The 22,089-nt window shown below is 42.0% G+C and overlaps 1 protein-coding gene across 2 annotated transcripts in view; it reads left to right on the forward strand.

The window, feature by feature from the left end:
• KIAA2012 (KIAA2012 ortholog) overlaps window positions 1-22,089 on the forward strand; it is a 109,451-nt gene that overhangs the window by 6,049 nt on the left and 81,313 nt on the right. For both annotated transcript variants that reach the window (XM_030325534.1, XM_030325535.1), the window contains exons 3-7: window positions 11,391-11,550; window positions 13,510-13,665; window positions 17,525-17,664; window positions 18,738-18,921; window positions 19,542-19,684. In XM_030325534.1, the coding sequence (XP_030181394.1) occupies window positions 11,391-11,550; window positions 13,510-13,665; window positions 17,525-17,664; window positions 18,738-18,921; window positions 19,542-19,684 (783 nt within the window). The remainder of the gene's footprint in view (window positions 1-11,390; window positions 11,551-13,509; window positions 13,666-17,524; window positions 17,665-18,737; window positions 18,922-19,541; window positions 19,685-22,089) is intronic.

Here is a 22,089-nt window from a genome sequence, read left to right on the forward strand (position 1 = left end):
CATAGAATTTTATGAAGTCATGGTATTTTAAAAATTATATTTAAATCTATGGGTAATCTTTCATGTTTATGTGGATTCCCTGTACATATGTAATTAAATCAGATTTCCTCCTGTTAAAAAAATGAATAAAATAAAAAATTTTTAAAGTAAAAATCTATAACTTTGAAGGAAGTAGACAGTGACAGAGAGTGAGGTTGACCTTCAAGAGCCAGATGAGATCAGGAAGGGAAATGAGATAGAAATAGTACTATAAATTAGGCCCACCAATCACCACACTATCTGTTCTTCAGGGTCAGTATTTCCTTATCAAAATAGTATATAGTTCAAGAGTTAAAAACACCACACTCAAAGTAAAAGAACCAAAATGGGTGTGGTAGGGAAGGGGAGATAGTTGACAGAGTAGGGCTGCTTACAGAAGGATCTATACTGGCTGAACTGTGAATCAGGAAACCTGCAAAATTCCAGCTCATTCAGACCTGTAATAATAAAGCCCATCACAGGGAGGTGCAATTAAGTTTTTAAAGCATCTCACATTATCTCCAGTTCCATATATGGATCTAATGACATTCAGTGGCAGTGTGTTTGGGTTTTATAGCTCAACATACACTTATTCTTTAAATTTCTTTTTTTTTTTTTGCTTCTTTTTTGAGAGAGAGAGAGCACTTGTGGGGGAGGTTGAGAGGGAGAGAGAGAGAGAGGGAGAGGGAGAGGGAGAGGGAGAGAGAGAGAGAGAGAGAGAGAGAGAGAAAGAATCTTAAGCAGGCTCCACACCCAGTGTGGAGCCCAATGCTGGGCTTGATCTCATGACCCCGAGACCATGACCTGAGCCGAAATCAAGAGTCTGATACTTAACCAACTGAGCCACTGAGGTGCCCCTTCTCTTTAACTGTCTTGATGGCCCAACTCTTAATGAGCAAAGATAAGTGCTAAATCAAGAGATTAGATGTCAGAGTTCTCACACTTCTAGATACACACAATATGTTGCTTTGTTTTTCAAAGAAAATATTGTTAAAACATTCCTAAAGTGATAATCATTTTTCCCAAGGGCTTTAATTCATTCAGCCTCTCAGTATTTAGAAATCAAATAGTGGGGCATCTGGATGGCTCAGATGGTTAAGCATCTGACTATTGGTATCGGCTCAGGTCATGATCTCATGATTTCATGAGTTGGAGCCCTGAGTCGGGCTCTCTCTCTCCCTCTCTCTCTGCCCTTCCTTTGTCTCTCTCAAAATAAATAAATAAAATTAAAAAAAAATTTTCAGAAATCATATAGCTATAAAACCTAAATAACCATAGTTTGGGGTAGTAGGGTAGCATCTAAATGATAGTAATAATGATGCTCTTGAAACATAGCAGAAGCAAAGCATAGAGAAAGTACTTCCCAAATCATCAGAAATATTAAATAATTTTCACATTATTTTAGTATTTCATATTTTTTAATGTTTTTTATTTTTATTTGGTTACAAAGAGTGTGTTTGTTTTGTCTTTTTTTTAACGTTTTAATTATTTTTCAGAGAGTGCAAATGGGGGAGGGGCAGAGAGAGAGGGGGACAGAGTATCCAAAGCAGGCTCTGCACTGATAGCAGTAAGCCTGATGTGGGGCTTAAACTCACAACCTGGAGATCAAGAGTCACATGCTCTACCAACAGAGTCAGCCAGGTGCCCCCAGTATTTCTTATTATATTTTTAGAATTTTGTAAATCTGGCGATATTTTTTAAATATCCAACAATGGAACATTGATTAAATAGTGTGTTAAAAATAATTTGTTTCAAAAGTTCAATTCACAGAGCATCCCATTTCTCTGTCCCATTGAGGGATAAATAGGATTTAGATTACTATAGTTGATTTCAACCAAGGATATATTGCTTCTGCCATCTTCCTTATACATGTAGCTATGTTTAAGAGTAACATCAAATTTGTTCCACTTTCAGTGTATCCTTATGCATTCTACACTGCCTAATTTTTCTCCACATCTCAATACTGAATGCTCCTAACTCTTCATTTGGTGTTTTCAGCCAATGTCCAAGCCATGAAGGCATCTTCAGGCTACTATTTTTCAAGTAATATTGTGAGAAATATATTTTTCTGTTCTAAACATAATGATTCATCATACAAAATAGAAAAATATAGAAAAGTAGGAAGAATAACAAATTACTGTTTGAACCAAAGATCAGGAAGAAGAAGTTCCTTTTGCAATAACCTGCTACTTGTTCAATGGTGTTCCTAAAAAGTGATCAGAGCTCAAATGGTTATCAACAAACTGTCAAGTAGGCACCAAAGCAGTGAAGGGGAGACAGAGTGATTTGACTGTACTCCTTCTGCAGAGTGTCCTCCATCTGAGCAGCTCCTGAGTAGTTGTACTTAGGAAAGATCAAGAGCAAATCATGGTTCAGCCATGACAATGAAGTCAAAGGTATTATCAAAAATAGCCAGCACTTATTGAGTGCTTAATGTATGCCAGGCATTTTATCTACATAACCACACTCAATTTGCACAAGCCTATGATCTGGGTGCTAGTTTTACCCCCTTTTTGTAGGAGGAAACACTGGGGCTTGAAGTTAATTAACTTGCCCGAAGTTACACATCTAAGGGGTGGAGCTAGGCTTAGAACCGGAACAACAGATTCCAAAGCCTCACTCCTAACTCCCAGAGGGTCTCATTTTGAAGATTCCATATGCTCCAGAGAAAAGAATTATCTCTCTTGCTTTAACAGCCTTTTTAAAAAAGAGATCTGGCTCTTCCAGGGGTGCCTGGCTGGCTCAGTTGGTTAAGCATCTGTTGATTTCGGCTCAGGTCATGATCTCACAGTTCATGAGTTCCAGCCTTACATCAGGCTCTGCACTGACAGCACAGAGCCTGCCTGGGATTCTGTCTCTCCTCTGTCTCTGCCCCTACCCCACTTGCTCACTCTCTCTCGCTTTTGCTCTCTCTCTCTCAAAATAAATAAAAATAAACTTAAAAAAAAGAGAGAGGGGCGCCTGGATGGCTCAGTCGGTTAAGTATCCAACTTCTGCTCAGTCATGATATCCTGGCTCATGAGTTTGAGCCCCATGTGGGCTCTGTGCCGACAGCTCAGAGCCTGGAGCCTGCTTCAGATTCTGTGTGTGTCTCTCTCTCTCTGCCCCTATTCCACCTGTGCTCTGTCTCTCTCTCTCTCTCAAAAATAAGTAAGCATTAAAAAAAAATTTTTTTTTTAAAGAGAGAGAGATCTGGGTCTTCCAAAACATGCCTTAAAACCATTTACAATTCTAGGAAAGCAAGTCAGATTTTCATCAAATTAATCTGGGTTATAGGTAATATGTTCACAGTTAGCCATATATATGATTCAGTAGACTTCTATTTTTCTAGGCTTTATGTACTTCATCCACTGATCCCCATGTATACTAGATTGAGAATATTTATAATGGCCAACACATAACACTATTATATCCATCACTATTCTAAGCACTTTATACTTACTATCTCATTTAATCCTCACAACAACTTTATGAGGGGTGTACTTTTTCATTGCTGTAAAATAGGCATAACATAACATTTACCATTCAATTTTAAATATACAGTTCAATGGCAGTAAGTACATTCACATCATTGTACAACCATTACTTCCATCCATCTCCAAAACTTTTTTTTTAACATTTTATTTTTAAGTAATCTCTACACCCAACATGCACTCGAATTTACAACCTAGAGGTCAACAATTGCATGCTCCACTGACTGAGCCAGCTGGCACCCCCAGAACTTACTTTATCTTGCAAAACTGCACCCATTAAACAATAACTCCCTATTTCCCCCTCCCCACCAGCTACTGGCAACCATCATTCTACTTTTTGTCTCTATGAATTTGACTAAGTACCTCATCTGAATGGAATCATACAGTAGTTATGCTTTTAGTATTTTGTGACTGGCTTATTTCACTTAGCATAATGTCTTCAAGGTTCATTCACGTTGTAGCATGTATCAGAATTTCATTTTTTTTAAGCTGAATAATAGTCCTCTATGTATATACCATGTTTTGTTTATCCATTCATCAGTTAATAGACATTTAGATTGCATCCATATTTTGGCTATTGTGAACAAGGTTGCTATACACATGGGTGTACAAATACCTATCTGTTTGGGGAGTCTGGCTGGCTCAGTTGGTGGAGCATGCAACTCTTGGTCTCAGGGTTGTGAGTTTGAGCCCTACATTGAATGTAGAGATTACTTAAAAATAAAATCTTAAAAAATATATATCTCTCAGTTCATGTCCCTGCTTTCAACTCCTTAGGGTATATACCCAGAAGTAGAACTGCTGGATCATATGGTAATTTTACTTTTAATTTTTTGAGGAATTGCCCTATTGTTTTCCATAGATGCAGCTGCATCATTTTACATTCCCATCAGCCATGCACAAGTGTTCCAATTTCCCCACATCCTCACTGATACTTTTTATATTCTGGGTTGTTTTTTGTGTGTTTTTTTTTTAATAGAACCATCTTAACAGGTGTGAAGTGGCCTTTCATCATGGTTTTGATTTGCATTTTCTTAATGATAAGACACATTAAGCATCTTTTCATGTCCTTATTGGCCACGTGTATATCTTCATTGGAGAACTGTCTATTCAAGTCCTTTGTCCATTCTTAAAATAAGGCTGTTTTGTTTTGTTTGTTTTTGAGTTGCAGGAGTTCTTTATATATTCTGAATATTAATCCCTTATCAGATATAGAATTTGTAAATAATTTCTCCCATTCTCTGGGTTGCCTTTTCACTCTGCTGATGGTATTCTTTGATGCACTAGTTGCATCATATTCAAGAAACTATTTCCAAATCTGATGTCATGAAACTTTTCTCCTGTGTTTTCTTTTAATGTTTATTTATTTTTGAGAGAGAGAGAGACAGAGAGAGACAGACAGACAGAAACAGAGTGCAAACAGGGCAGGGACAGAGTGAGACACACACACACAGAATCCCAAGCAGGCTCCAGGCTCTGAGCTGTCAGCACAGAGCCCAACACGGGGCTCAAACCCACAAACTGTGAGATCATGACCTGAGCCGAGGTCGACGCTTAACCGACTGAGCTACCCAGGCACCCCTCTCCTATGTTTTTTTTAAGAGTTTTATAATTTTAGCTTTTATACTCAGGTCTTTGAGTTAGTTTTTGTGGATCCTGTGAGGTAATGGTCCAACTTCATTTTTTTGCATGTAGGGTATATACTTTTATCATGCTCATTTGACAGTTTCTTAACTGAGGCAGAGATGGGTCAAGTAATTTCCCCAAAGTCACACAGCTAGTAATCCTGGTGGAACCAGGATTCAAATCCAGGCAGACCAAGCTCTTATAAGAACTAAAGCTTAATTTTTGCTGGTTTTGATTCTAGTTGTTGCACCTTTGCATTTGTGACATATGGCTCGTCAAATCTTTGATGCTAAATTGTTGGCCAAGAATCAAGCCCTGTTACAACATTGCAACTTTGGAAAAATTCAGACGACTTTATGATTCTCTTTTTAATGGCTTGATATCCAGGAACATATCATCACCAAAGACATATGGGAGAGAGATAGTATCATTTGCACAGAATCACAGAAATTAAACCTGCAGAGAAAACAACTGACTGAGAATGGTAGTGTTTACACAAAGCTGATTGAAGTCAGGCTGGAGGTGGAGAAGACTTCCCAGGCACAGCTGCAAGTGGCTGAACATCTCTCCCTTCCCATCCCACCCCGACTTCTACTCCAGTTGCATTTACCTGGCATCTCCAAGGCTGGCTCCAGTCACACCTGCACAGGTGCAACAACAACGGGTGGTCACCCTCTCTTTTAAAGTTTGGACTTTGGGGCACCTAGATAGCTCAGTGGTTTCAGAGCCTGACTTTGACTCAGGTAATGATCTCACCAATGATGAGTTCAAGCCCCACGTCGCGCTCTGTGCTAACGGTGTGGAGCCTGCTTTGGATGCTCTGTCTCCCTCTATGTCCCCCCGCCCCCATTCTCACTTGCTCACTCTCTCTCTCTCTAAAACAAATAGACATTTGGGTGCCTGGGTGGCTCAGTTTGGTTAAGTGTCTGACTTCGGCTCAGGTCATGATCTCACGGTTTGTGAGTTTGAGCCCCGCGTGGGGCTCTGTGCTGACAGCTCAGAGCCTGGAGCCCGCTTCAGATTCTGTGTCTCCCTCTAACTCTGCCCCTCCCTCACTCATGCTCACACACACACACACTCTCTCTCTCTCTTAAAAGTAAATAAACATTAACATTTTTTAATAAACATATAAATACATAAATAAATAAATAAATAAATAAACAAATACTTTTGAAGTTTTATTTATTTTTTAACATCTTGACTACTTATTAACTAGTCAGTGCCTAGAACAGTACCTGACATATGGCAGATGCTCAACAAATAGTTGTCAGATGAACATATTAGTTGCCAGAGTGTGTCAGGGAGAGGCCATAGCCTCTACCCAGTAAGGGTGTGCAATCTGGTCAAGGACCAGATTAGAGTGACCACAGTGATATCTTGGAGGAGGGGGAATTTGAGCTGAGTCTTGTGGTAAAAATAAGTGTAGAGTAACTATCCAGTTATAGGTAAGTGAAGGCATAGAGGGAAGATAGTCAGGGAAATTAGACAGGAATGGCTCTTAGCTGGAAAAAGAGGGTGGCGTCAAGTTGTACAGGGATTTGCCTGCCAGTCCTGGGATTTCTGGACTTTTCTCTTCATCCCTCTGTCGACTTCTGCACACAAAGACTGGCCACCATCTGTGGTAAGAAAGCAGCTGGCTGTCCAGGCCTTTCTTGCTTTCCTGGGGAACCTGGAACCCTGCCACCCCATATCTGCTGAGCAGGAACACAGCCTGCACCAGCTCCTTCCATTCTTTGCAAACCGTCACCTACCATCATTGGGTCCAGGGTGGACATGACAGCCAGTGCAGGGATGGGGACAGGTGCTGGGGTCCCCTTTTCTCCTCTGCACATGGAGGACCGGTGAGCACTGGGAACATGGCTGGCCAGAGAAAGTCCCTTGTTAGAGGAAGCACTCTAGTGGAGTGTAGATAACAGGCCACTCTGCACACTAATTACTCATTTCAGAAGAAACCAGAGCTGGAGTTGATTGGCAAAGCCAAGGCAGACCTGAAAAGTTTGAAAACATCACAGCCAGCCTCCTGCTGTCACTCATTTCCCTGTTCCAGAAATTCCCTTCCTGGCTCCCTTCTGTCTCCTTTTAGGTTTTATAGTAACTTCTGGCAGTTAGAGGTCCAGGATAATGTTGGAGAAGGAACTGAGATTATACATATGAGAGGAGGGTGGGTGCAATAAAACAAATTAATTTTTAACATGTTTTCCATTTATTAATATTATCTAACCACTGCTGATTTTTTAAAGTATATTTATTCATCTTTGAGAGCAAGTAAGCAAGTGCATGTGAGTGGGGGAGGGCCAGAGAGGGATAGGGAGAGAGAGAGAGAGAAAGCAGGCTCCACACTGCCAGCACAGAGCCCAACACAGGGCTCAATTCCACAGACCTCGAGATCATGACCTGAGCTGAAACCAAGAGTAGGACGCTTAACTGACTGAGCCTCCCAGGCACCCCTATTTTATTTTAAAAAAGGAAGAAGAAAAAAACTAGCTGCAATCTTATGCCCAACACTCTATCACCACTGTTATTAGAATTTTAATATATTTTCTTCTAGTCTTTCCACCATGATTATATACTTCTAAAATATATTTTTATAAGATTGTAATTGTACTTTACATTCTCTCTTGTATCTTGCTTTTTTCTACTTAACATATTGTTTCACACCTTGGACTCCCATACCAAGTACTAACCAGGCCTGACTCTGCTTAGCTTCCGAAAGCAGATGAGATCAGATGTGTTCAGGGTGGTATGGCCGTAGACTCCACACCTTGGAAATGAGTGAATAGACTCAACCCTGACTTGTCTTCTTGGTAGCCCTAAGCAAGCCCTGGGCCTCTCTCATTGCATCAGTTTATCCAATAAGATGTGAAATTTACCAACCAACTTCACAGGCATGATTTGAGAAACTATTAAGAAAAACCAGAAAACTAGAAAAAATTTAAAGAAACTGTACTAGACAAAATTATGACTCTCAAAGTTGTTTATGTCTTAATCCCTGGAACATATGAATATATTAGGTTAAGTGGCAAAAGGAAATTAAGGTTGAAGATGGAATTAAGGTTGCTAATAAAATGGCCTTAAAACAAAGATATTATCCTGGATTATCAGGGCTGGCTCAGTATACGCACAAGGATCCTTAAAAGTGGAAGAAGGAATCAAAAGGGAGAACCAGGAGAGAGCAGCATGAGAAGGACTTAGCCCAACTTTGTTAGCTTTGAAGATGGAAGAAGGGGTCACAAGCAAGGAGCCTCTAGAAACTGGAAAATGCCAAGAAACAGATTATCCACTAGAGCATCCACAGAAAATAGGGCCCTGTCAACACCTTGATGTTAGCCCAGTGAGATCTATTTTAAACTTCTGACTTCCTGAACTATAAGATCATAAATTTTTATTGTTTAAAGCCATTAAGTATATGGTAATTTGTTAAAGCAGCAATAGGAAACTAATACAGAGGCAAGATCAGCTTTCAAACTACAGGCAAAAATGTATCTAAATACCCCAAATTCCAGGACAAAGGATTTTCTAACTCTTCTTGGCAACACCCTGCCCCATTTAGCAAACTTCCCAGTAAAGCTCCAGAACCAAGCTGATAACTTCAAAAATACCCATGAAAGAGAAACAATCAGGGGTTCTTGCCCAGATCAACATGTGCATCATGCTATCTACATAGGGCCCACAGACTCTCAGAGGAGGCTCAGTCTTGTGGCAGAGAGAAGTCATTTGAAGCAAAGATTTACACGGAGGAAATGAAGTTCCAATTCACCCAGAAAGATCTAATGGCTCCATATTCCAGGGCTTACCACAGTGCCTGGCACAAAGATGGTGCTCAGTAAAGACGACTACATGACCAAATGAAAAAATGGAATGAGAGAGAACTTGAATCAGTTTGCCTCAGGACTGCCTGATGCTGGGCAGGGACAAGAACAAAGGCCAGTTTGCAGCCCTGCATGAAAATCCCGACATAATCATTGCCACCCCTGGGTGCTTGGTGTATGTGGCTGTGGAGATGAACCTGAAGCTGCAGAGCGTGGAGTATGCAGTGTTCGATGAGGCAGACAGGCTCTTCGAGATGGGGTTTGCCAGGCAGCGGCAGGAAATCATCTGCCACCTCCCTGGGGGCCACCAGACGGTCCTGTTCTCGGCCATGCTGCCCAAACTGCTGGTGGGGTTTCCCCGGGCGGGCCTCACGGAGCCCGTGCTTGTCCGGCTCAGTGTGGATGCCAAACTCAACAAGCAGCTCAAGACCTCCTTCTTCCTTGTGGCGCAAGGACACCAGAGCCACCGTGCTGCTCCACCTGCTGCACACAGTCGTGAAGCCCCAGGACCAGACGGTGGTGCTTGTGGCCACGAAGCACGACGCGGAGTACCTCAGCGAGCTGCTGAGGACCCAGGGGGTGAGTTGTGCCCACATCCACAGTGCCCGGGACCAGACGGCCCGCAAGATCAACCTCTCCAAGCTCACCCATGGCAAGTGCTCCATCCTTATCGTGATGGACCTGGCAGCCCATGGCCTGAACATTCTGCTGCTGGACAATGTCATCGACTACAGCTTCCCTGCCAAGGGCAAGGAAGGGCATTGCCCTCCCTATAATCCTTCTCTTTCTTATCCTCTGGAAAAAGCCTCAAGATGTATGTGGGACTGAATTTTTCAGGGTCTTTTTGCACTTGAAGTACCTGCCACATAAAATGTTCAGACATCAGAGACCAGTTGATGCTTTGTGTTTGGATTCCAAACATTCGTTTAATTTACAAATTCCTAAAGAGGACAACCAATTGAGTAATTAGCCATGCTTTCTTTTCTCTGTTACTCAAATTATTTTGTTAGTTATCAATCTTATTTGTCCCTTTTTCTCCAGTGCCTGACATATTGTTTGATGCACTGTATGTATGAATGAATAAAATGGATGAATGAATGAATGAATGTCCTGGATACCTGTTTCTCTCTTCCCAGCAGAGATATTCCTTTATCCTATGGCCTTTGGCTTCCCAGCTCTCTCTTTAGCTGAAGAAGAGTCTCTGGTGGTCTTGAATGCTCAGCTACAGCTGTGGGCTGTCTTTCTGTGGCATTTTGATCTCCTGAATACATCGAACTGGAGCAAACCAGAGCAAGAACCCAAATCCTAAGGACTTCCTCTCCCCATCAGGCACGTTCTATATTTCCATCACATTTTTTTTCTTTTTTCCTACTTTTTAAAATTTAAACATAAGCCTTCTTTGATAAATTTTGGCAGGATACAGCAAAGTAGCTCAGGCCACTGGCTTACTGACCTCACCTGACAAAGGTGATTACCTGATGGGTGGGGAGAAATTGACCAGGAAGTGGCATGAGGGATCTTTCTGGGCTATATTTTTGTTTTGTGTGATGGTTACAGAGGTGTATACAATTGTCAGATTTTATTAAGCTGAACATTTTAGCCCTGTGCATGTTATTATATCTTAATTATGCCTGTTTTTAAAAAATTCTTTAAGAGAAGGACTCAAATCACAAACTGCTCATCAGTCAAGAATGTCATGATTGATTGGTGATGTCTACCACAGACAAGGGGGAGGAGGATAGATGTCAACACAAGTCCTCATGTTTGCTATTCTTGTGCTTAACTGATCATAGTTAGAGAGTTTCTGCATCATTTAAGTAGTTATAGTATTAACTCATCCACATTAAAGGATTATAATGAGGTGAAAGTTCTCTGTAGAATATATATCCCCGGCCAAGTGTAAGATGTTCTTATTCACATTTATTCCACATGATGTCTTGCACAGTGGAACTGACTTTGGCAGGTAGGTTCCCAGAAAATTCTCCTGGGCTGAAATGAAATGCAGCAGAGCCAGATATTTTCAAAACGCAAGGCTTCCCGTTAACATGAACATAGTTTGTCTGTTCCATTATTCATATTACAAACATTAAATGCTGATGCTGACTTGTTGAGCTGACTTTCCCATTGCCCTACAGGGCCACTTTTTAAGGTGCTAAAATTCTTTCCACAGGCTGAACTAAGTAATGTGTTTTCTTTTGAAGCTCTTTATTCTTTTCTGATGCTTTGTCTCAAGATGGGGTCTGGAATTTCTCATTTCTCCTTCTCCTTCCAACTGAAAATCTACAGGGGCCTTTCAGAGCTTTGCTCTGTGGGCTCTTGGTTTATGTCTGTTGGCTGAGGCATCTGTGCCTTTAGGCACCTTCCAGGAGTCTCCCAGTGTACTGATGAGGATTGTGCTAACCAGCCTGTATCACTGGGAGGCTCAGGGCTCAGCAGCCATGCTATTTCCATGGTGTCCCCACAGAGGGAGCAGGACAGAACCTGGCAACCATACCTCCACTTCCGAAGCCAACCAGAGAGCCAGGCCCAACGGCAGATGCAGCCTGGGTATTCAGCCAAGAGATACCTCCGAGGCCTCTTGCGGACATGGCCCCCTGACACAATGTACAGGCTCCAATGTGCAGGTCAGTGGGGCAGTGGGAGGACATACATCCTGAGCTGCCCTGCCTTCTGGTGTGAGAGTCTTTTTTCCATCAAGTCCTGAAACATCAGAATTTAGGTCCAATTTTGTGTTAAGGCAAAGGTGCTCAAGCTTGGGAGCTAAGAGCCTCTATCATACCTTTTACCTTTTGTCCTCCCCAACATTTGCAGAGGAACATACAGCCTGAAGTTTTGCCTTCTCTCTAGCTCCCCTTAGGACCTTCACACTGTACATCCTAAGCAGAATTTTCTTCCCAACCTTCTCTACTCAGAGACTTCAGATCCTCCAATCAATCCCTCTCTTTTACAAGATAAAGAAAAGAGGCCCAGGGGACAAAATAATTTGCCCAAAGTCATTCAGCCAAAAGCAAAGCTGGGACCAGAAGGCAGATCTCCTCATACCGCCAGCTCCACATTCACCCCAATATTCCCTAGTTCCCATTCTGAGGTGATCCCAGATCCTCCAGGAAGTAGAAATGTTAGGCTTCCTCCTCTTAAAGATGGCAGCTCTCCAGCATCATCCACTTAGGAGATGGACACCCTTCTGCTGAACAGAGACCCCAAATGCACTCTGTAAAGGCTTGAAAATGAAAACAGGAAACTACTGGGGATTCAAATTGCCAGAGATTTAGCAAATAAACAGAGACCCACACAGATAGATACACACACACAGAGTAAAACTTGCAACATTTGGTACATATTTCTGCTAAAAAAGTATTCATTGTTTATCTGAAATTCAATTTTAACTGGACATCCCATATTTTATTTGGCAAACCTACTGGGGATGAGAGGAGTGAGAAGTAGGCTTTGCCAGTGCCCACTGCATGTTTGCCATTTCTTCAGCACAAACAGGACCACAAGAAGACTGACTTTCTTCTTACTTTATAGGTTTACCTTGGAAAAGGAGAGAAAACAACTATTTCCCCAATGAGTGATGACTTGAAGGAAGATGAGGTGTGGGCTTGTCCAGTAGGTTTTACCTTCATGGCAGGCCCAGCATTGCAGGCAGTTCCATTTATTTAACACTTGTGAGAAAGAGCCTCTTAACTAAAGATATGTTTATCTTTGGGTGGGGCAGAGGACAGAGCAGACCACTGCCTCAGAGCCTGGCCCAAACATCTTCAAGGACAATAACTCCTCTTAAGATAAGAAAATGTCTCCTCAAGTTGGGGGAACAATAGCAATACTGCGGTATGAGATCACTGGCCCAATGGCCTCGGCTACCCCTTCCATCACATCTCAGAGCTCATTACCTTTATAATCCCAGTATGTTCTTTGGTCCCATATTTCCACCCCAATGATAACACCTCCACACCCTTCAGACCCACATTTTCTACAAATGCTTCTCTGACAACTCTAGCCAATATTGAGCTCCTTATTTTCTGACCTTATATCACATCAACATTTGGGGCCAAACAATTGAACGCAGAAGAGCTTCATCTCTCCAACAGACTATTAGTGCCTTTAAAAGAGGCCTATGTCTGGTTCTTCTGCGTCTATCCCACTGCCTAGCAGTGGTAACCCCCAATAAATAATTGTAGAATGACTGAATGGAGAATCATGGGGCCTACGTAGCAAGTAGGATACATCCAGTAAAAACCATTAGATTCTCCCCCTGAAGCAGGAGGAGCCTTTTACCCAAACCCAAAGAAGCAGCCATGTTTCTTCCACCAGGGAGACCCAGTTCTTGGGAATGGTGAAGTGGAAGAAACACATATGTGGCACAGGACCAGAAGCATGAAAGACACTGAACAGAGAACCCTCTATGGGTTCTATCTGATTTTTAATCCCTCCCATCTACTAACTGTCTTCTCTAATGGGCAACGTCCAAGGCCAAGACTAGTGCAAGTGGGGAACCTTGTAGTTATCTCCAAGACCTCTGGACCGGTGACCACTCTTTCTACCAATAACTCCTGGCCAATAACTCTACCAATACTCTTTAGGATACATCAAGGATTCTGTGCTGCTCCAGGACAGTCAACTTAATGTACCAAAGAATCTCAGGCCACAACAGGATCTTTCAGGTGTACCCCCGAAATACCATCTCTTGCCTGTCTTCCCTTCATTTTGGATTCAACAAGGAAAATCTTTTGAACAAGGTACATGTTGATTTTATGACGAGATCTCAAATATTTGAATTTTTAACAATTTAAAATGGAGTTCACCAAAATAAGTTCTAGGGATCCTGGGTTTCATTGTCTTTAGAGTCTAGACCAGCATTATCCAAACATACTTCCTATAATGATAAATTGTTCTATAATACGTGCTATCCAATTAGTAGCCATTAGCCACACGCAGCTATTGAACACTTGAAATGAAGGTAGTGTTGACTGTAAAACTGAGGTTTAAAATTTTACCTCCTTACAACTAACTTACATCTAAACAGCCACATGTGGCTATTGACTACTGTATTAAACAGTGCAAGACTAGACTCTAGATTTTAGATGATTTCTTAAGCCTATTCTACTCTAATATTCTTTAATTCTATGGTTTTGTGGCAATGTTATAAGAAAAAATTCAGGCTTTGGAGCAATGCCTGTCCTTTCTCTTACTAAATGTAAGATCTTGACTAAGTCACTTAACCTCTTTGAACTTCTGTTTACTCATCTCTGTAATGAACATGATGAGTCTTGCCTCATTAGTGTACAGAAAATTATTGTGAATTGTCTGTAAGTTGTTCAGTACTATGAACATTTTACTTATCAGTAATATTCTTGGGAACTTGCAGCATTAAAAGAGCCAGAAATTGCCTTTACTAAGGAGAAATAGGGAAAGATGACTGGGTAGCACTAATGGACAAAGAATAAGGCATTGTCTAGTGCCAGGGTTTTTGAGAAAAGAGAAGGTAAGAACAAGAGACTAACATCATATGAAGCTAATTTTTCTGAAATGAAGAAGTACTTTTCCAGAAATTATGGTAGTGCCTACCTGAGCCCTGTCCTTGGAAAAAGATCTGGCCAGGATAAGTAGAATATCTGGTCTATCAAATGAATGGAGAAGAATGTGGCAGGTTCTCAGAGCCTGGTGCCATTAAACATTCCTGCCATACACCACCCTTAAGACTTGACTCTGGAACCATGGAATTTTGGTCATAACCTTGTCCACATGTAGCTCATCTATAGGAAATATGCTGGTCAGGCAATTATATTTCTCTTTGTAAATTAATACACTGGTTTATAGAGTCACTCTACACTTTGCTAATGTGGGTCAACATCCAGACCAATTGATTCTGGGACACTGAAGAGATCAAGTTTCTGGGCCACCCATGTCCTGGGAATGGGTCCTTCCCCAGGTAGCACCCAATTTTGACATTGCCTTATGCACTCTGCAAAATCCTACTGTCTCCAGTTAATATCCTTAGACTTTGATGCCCTAGGGTCTATAAAAAAATTTTTTTAACATTTATTTATTTTTGAGACAGAGAGAGACAGAGCATGAACAGGGGAGGGGCAGAGAGAGAGGGAGACACAGAATCTGAAACAGGCTCCAGGCTCTGAGCTGTCAGCACAGAGCCCGATGCGGGGCTTGAACCCACAGACCGTGAGATCGTGACCTGAGCCGACCTCGGACGCTTAACCGACCGAGCCACCCAGGCGCCCCCCTAGGGTCTATAAATACTGGACAGGGGACTGCAGTACTTTTATTCTGGGAGTGGATCAACACTACACACCTAAGGGATCAAGCGATTTCCTTAATTAATCCCATATGCCAAGGAGTTGTAATAAGCAGGAAGAAAACAGAGGACATATAGAATTATAATTAAATATGTGACCATTAGCACCAGATCTCAAGCCATGTGACCTCTCTGGGCTTCAGTTTCCTCACTTATAAAATGGAGATGACCACACCCACCTTCACCTCATAGGGTTGGATGTTGGAGTTAAATGGCATAAAGTAGTATCTGGCACATAGTAAGTGCTCAATAAATGTTAGTTCTAGACCTCCCTGCCTTGTGTTTTCAAGCATAATTACTAACTAATTGCAATGCTCAAATGCTCAAAATCGCAAGGATCAAAAATCAATTTGTAAAGAAGTAAAAACAGCTCAGAGGCTGTAACTTGAATGCTGACTGATTGTTTTATTGGTTTTAACTTCATCTCCCCTTGGCTTCCCTCTCTTTTCCACTTTATTTGGAAAAGTAGGAAAATCCCAGCTGCAAATCTAAGATTCCTCCAACAATGTGATATTGGTCACATCACTTATGCTCCCTGCATCCTTAGTTTGCTCATCTGTAAAATGGAGTAATGGTATTCCACCTTCTCTGTGTTGTTGTTAAAAATCACAAAAGAGGTAAAATAATAATAATAATAATAATAATAATAATAAGGCTCTCTAAGACCTCTAAATTGTTAACCAAATTCACATTATTTGGATAATCTGGATTCATATTTTGAGACAGAGACACCAAGTTTTGTGGTCTTATTTCAACAACTGAAATTCCAATACCTTCCTTGCACACCTGTTTCTATTAAGCATAAGCAAATGAGCCAGAGATGATGTTTATTGAGAAAAATCTTGGTTTCCCTTGCATAGATTGAGTCATATATTCAACATCACCTAGAATACAGCCAAAGGGAAGAATGCTTCTCCATATCCCCCTACCTACAGTGCCCTCTGCCCTAGTTTAGACAGTTTACCATATAAGCGAGTGGCCACTTGGCCAGAGTTTCACTTCCCCTACTCTCAGAAATATATTTGGTTCCAGGTGAATCTGACCAGGAAGAATGGACCTGAAGTCTGGCTTGGCTCCAAAGGATCATTCTAGAACACACAAAAAGGTCTTTAGTGCCACACTCTGTATGGACTTGAGGTCCTCTTGGGGGAAGACCTAATGTGGCCCTGGGCCTCCTCAGATTGAGAGGTCCCAGGGCTCATGAGGCTTTCTTGGGCCACTAAAACCTGAGCAGACCCCTCTAAACATAAGCCTGAGTCTGCCTCTGTTCCACCAACATTCTCAGCTTTGGCTCAGACCCCAGAGAAGCTCTCAGGAGCCAATGGTCAGAGGAAGGAGAGTTGGAGGGAGGGAGTAGCCTATTGAGTGGGCATTTGGCCTTTGACCCACTGACACTAAGGATGGGAATGATGTAAGGGAATGACAAGGGTTGGGGGTAAAGAGGGAAGGTAAGGCTGGCTGGGAGCCTCCAGAAGTCTGGAGTTCCAACATATACAGGGCCCCTGAAAGGCTTCCAGAGCCCCTGGTTGAAAGTCAGCCCCACATTGTTATATGCAGAGGCATGCCAAGAGTAGAGGTGTTGCTAAAACAGCTCCAACAAGGGAGGTTTGCCAGATCGTTTCAGCAATAAATCTACCTTGAGTAAGTGATGAAAATAGCTGCAGGACCCTTTACCCCATCGATGAAAGATTTGTTAACTATGCTGGAGTCATCTGTTGACTCAGATCCTTCCTGAGGGTTGCACAGACAGGGTAAGTTCAGAGAGCTGAGCAGCCGTCCATCACAGTGCATTCAGCAAAGGCTTTTCCACAAGTAAACAACCAGCAGACAGCCCAGGAAATCAAGTGCTTCAGACTGAACATCTCAATGACAACAGAGCAGGACTGCTGGTCAGCCCACCATAATCACACCACTGTTACCCTCCAGTCCCTCACAGTTTGCAAAGGGCCAGCATGTTCCTTCTTTGAGTGCCAGACAACTTTGTAAGGAAGCAAAGGCAAAAGAAATCAGTATCCCCATTTTACAGAGGAGGAAACTGAGTCCAAGAAATGAAGACTCAATCCTGAGCCTCCTGGATCCCAGTGAAGTTCTGTTCTATAGACCTGGCTATAAGCCAACCTCCATATAAGCACAAGCAGAAATGCAGAAACAAGAAAGGAAGGGGAACAAAGGCCTTGATCAACACTTTTGCTCAGAGGAGCAAGAAGGGAGGCAGTTTGGAAGCAGCTAACAGTACCATGCCCATCTCTGGCTTTACAAGGCTGATGCACTGTTCACCTTTGCAGGTCAGCAGGGCCTGGATGAAGGGGAAGCTGGGACTGGTGGACGCATGGATGAGGGCTGTGTAGCCAAGAATCACAGCCAGGGGATTCACTTGCTGCCACTCAGGAAGCAGCCATGCCAGGAAGATGAAACCCAGGCAGAGGTACCATTTCTAATAGGCTCCCCTGTGTCATTGTTCTTCTTGACTCCAGAGGGGATGCTCCCTCCCTTCACCATTTCTTGGGGTTCATCCAGAGAAGGGAAGAGTACTTCAAGCCTATTGACCACTGTTTTCCAAAGGGTCACATGTGGAACACTGCCAGCTGCTCAATGAAAAAAAGAATTTTGTGGCCATATACATTTGGGACATATCCATATCCTCCTCCCAGAAAGTCACAGGACACATTTGAATATAAACCATTTGGGGAAGTTCTATAGGTGAAGTAGCTGGTTTAACTTTAACACATGGTTTTCCAAATTTCTTTAACCACAGAGTCTCCCTACACTCTTTGCCCCATCTAGGCAACTGGAGTCTTCTAGAAAAGAGCTCTTGGCCTTACAGTTGGAAAAGCCTTGGTTTGAATCCCGGATATGACTAGTTGTGGTGAGCCTGATAAAGAAACGTAACTGAGCCTGAATTACTTATTTTGTAAAATGGATCTGTTATCATACATACTCACTAGCTACCATGAGGATTAAATCCATTAAAATGTAAAAATGCTTTCTAAACTCTAAGGTGTGTGTGTGTGTGTGTGTGTGTGTGTGTGTGTGTACGCGTGCGTAAGATGACAGTGGTTCAGAGCAATATAGACAACACATGCTCCTATCTTCAAGCTCAGTTGACTTACAAGAAGGTCACTGTGAGCTGGAAAGGGGGAGAAGAGAGGTGCCACATGGCAGAAGGGCAAAGGGAGTGGCCTTTTACAATGCATAGAGATAAGGATCATAGAGCTTCGTTTTTTAAAATTTTTTTCAGGAAAGCACTATATGAAAGAAAAAGAAAGTACTATATGTCAGGCATGGTTAAAGGTCATTCCTCCTCTATGAATAGTAAAATGTTTTATTATAACAAACAACATTAGAGATCTTGCTATTACAACCATGTTTTTCTTCCGAGGCTGCAAAGGAGATTTCTTCCTTGGAACTACAGTCTAGCACAAGGTCTGACTGTTAAAGGAACCTGCTCTATTCCTTTACAAAGCCTGTTTACAGGAATGTGTATCTGTCATTCCCTAGGACACATCAATAGAGAATCACCCTCGTATACACACTTCAAAGGAGAGCCACAATGAAAAAATACAGCAAACCTCCAGAAGGGCCTTTGGGCATGCCTGCATCGATCATTCTTGGCTCCTGAGTGACAAATCCCACATTACATTCTATGGAGGGGCCTTCCCCAATAGAAAGGCAGATCTCAGCGGTAAGAAGCCAAACGTCTTGCTTGTTAATATCGGTAACCCTAATCATGCAGAGTTCATTTAAGAACACTGAGGCATGCCGAGCATCACTTCCTCATGTCTTTTATCTTACAAAGTAACAAAGCCCAGTCGAAGGTGGCAACAAGACTGACAACCCCCTTTTTTGCCTAGTACTTAAGCACACGCATACTGCAATTAGACCGCCTGGGTTTAACCCCACTTTCCAGTTGTGATCTTAGGCAAGTTATTTGATCTTGCTGAGGCTCAGTTTCCTCACCTGTAGATTGGGGATAAGAATAATCCCTTCATAAGACTATTGTGGGGATTAAGTGAGTTATTGCACATAAAATACTTTGTATAATTCTTTTCCTATATTTAGTACTTAGTATGTGTTAACTGCTACTATTATTATCATTCTCTCCATCACCTGACTTGCCAGCAAGAACCCAACACAGGTAATGAGATTAGGACTCCCTGAACCTGCCTCAGCCAAAGCCATAGCTGTCTCAGTGCCTGTCCTTGCCTCTATTCCTATTAACCCCAAAGTGATAGAAGTTGAAAGTCAACTGCCTGTCCACATACCTGCAACTAATAAGTTCTCATTCCCATCCTATTTCTACAGACAGACAAGAGAATATAAAACTCCACAAGGGCAGAAGCAGCCACTTGTTACAGGAGCCTCCTGCTGAAAGATGCCTTTTCCCTCCTATAGCACCTGCCACTTGCTCAGAGAAAAACACAGCTGGGGAAGTGAAGAAGAAAAAGGTTGTGTGTATGTGTGTGTGTGTGCATGTGCACATGTGCATGCATGCTTGCTCTTAAAAGATTAATCTCAATCTAGCAATGAGACAACTAAAAGGGATGTCTCAGAGAACTGGCCCTACTTGCTATTGAGCTCATCATGTGCAGCTAGAATAAAGCTGTAGTAATTTACTAAATGTTGAAAATGGTGCACTACAAGGAGTTTCAGCTGCCCCAGTTCTACCTTAAAGCATATGATATTACCGCACTCTGGTGGCAACAGAGTCCTTTGTGCTATTAAGGGGTTGGGGGTTATCTGTAAATTTGTAAGGATGGAATTTGAGCTTATAAGCAGTTGACCCACTTCAAACTCAAAATGCTAGAGATCTTGAATTTAGCAATGGATTTGCTTGAGGATCTGTCAGCTTTGAAAATGTACAGTAAATTTGGCAAGTTTATCAACCTTTTCAAAAGTCAAGTACACCATTTCCCCCGAGAATGTTCCTAGCTGTCTCTGGCATCATCCTGCCTTGCAATTCTATGTGGGTCTTCCATGGTTTGGAGGTACCCGTGCTGAGCAGGAACAAGTGGGGACTCTGGAATGCTCTGCCTGTAGCAGTTGCATGAACTCAAGCCCTCTGAACTGCAGTGACCTCATCTGTGCACACAGATAATAATGCCCACCTCACAGGGCTGATGGAAGGATGAAATGAGTTGATGCATTTTTGTGAAAGTATCTTGTCTTGGATTGGGAACTATAGCAATGTTAGTTCATTGTGGGGACTCGTCCTCTGAAGTGACACTGGAGGAGCCATGGGCATTCCAGGTGGTCCTGGTGTCGATGAGGGAGGTTATTGTCAGTCTGTTCAGGATTTTCTCAGATTTCCTGTATCTAACCTGATCTAAACCTTCCCATCCATACCAGAAAGTCCTCTGTCTTCCCCAGTTCCTTTTGAACCAGGGTAAACAGTAGGCCTGATCTGCCAGAGTCACTGCATGCCTAAGGAAAGCCTTGATTTCATACCCCAGGTCAGCCCAGAACCAAGGCAGGCTCAGAAGACAGGAGTCTTTTCCTTCAACACTTGTATATGGTTTAGCAGAGGAAGGCAGTATTTTCCACTATATTAAAACTCTATATAAAGTTTTAATTGGAATAAAGAAATTAAGGCTTGGCTTGTCAGCATACCTCACACAAATCATTTGGATTTCCACATAGATTTCTCAATGCAAACCTTGTCAAACAAAATGCACAAGGTCAGTATTCAGAAAAGGGCAGTTGGTGGGCAGCTGGCACCTAGACAGTTAAGGTCTCTAGGAACATAAAGATCCTATGTGCATACACTTGGTTAATCATTTTCTTAATGTCTCAAAATTATAAATATCATCCTGCATATACTTGGTTGAATTTCCTTCCTCATCCAACTCTAAACATGTAGGGTGTTTGCGTGTGTTTCTGATCATTGTTTTCTCTTTGAACACACACACAAAATGAAAAACAGTTTTCTTTTTCCTCCTGTGAAATTGAACTCCTTGAAACCCAGAACACGTATACATTTCACAGAGCCAAGTTCATATGTTAAAAGCTGCAAGCTAAAAGGAGGAATTTTCAGCAACTTTTTAAAAAAATTGTTAAATGTTTATTTATTTTTGAGAGAGAGAGAGAGAGACAGAGAGACAGACAGACAGACAGACAGAGTGTGAATGGAGGAGGGGCAGAGAGATGGAGACACAGAATTCAAAGGAGGCTCCAGGCTCCAAGCTGTCAGCACAGAGCCCACCACAGGGCTCGAACTCATGAACTGTGAGATCATGACCTGAGCTGAAGTCAGACACTCAACTGACTGAACTACCCAGGCTCCCCTCAGTAACTTTTGAGTAACTGGAAAGAGGAGACCCTAAGTACTACTACCCTCAATGTCTCATTCTCTCTCTCTCCCTGTCTCTCTTTCTCTCTGAACACACACACACACACACACACACACACACACACACACATTTTGGGGTTTTTTGGACACAAAAAATTGGGCTAAAGTTGCCACTGATTCTGTCACATGGTGATTCATTTTCAGCTATGTTTCTATTGCAGAAATGTGAAGATACCTAGATATTCTTCAAGTGGCAAGATTATACCTAATGAGAGAAGAGCCTCTCTCAAAGAAATATCCCATGAAAAATTCTAATCCCAAACATTATTGTAACTACGTGTAATTAGCTCATTCTGTACTCACAGCAACCTTATGAGGTAGCAAGTATGATTACTCCCATTTTACAGAAAAAGAAATTGAGGCTTAAAGAGTTTACATGAAGTAAGCAAACACAAATGCATATTCCTACTTTCTGCTCTTTGTAACCTAAAATGTTGCACAGTCAATGTTCTGTACCTTGCTTTTTTCCCTTAGCAACACACACAGGGATTCCTCACTTTCCAT

This window comes from Lynx canadensis, chromosome C1 (assembly GCF_007474595.2).
Source record: "Lynx canadensis isolate LIC74 chromosome C1, mLynCan4.pri.v2, whole genome shotgun sequence".
Taxonomy (NCBI): Eukaryota; Metazoa; Chordata; class Mammalia; order Carnivora; family Felidae; genus Lynx; species Lynx canadensis.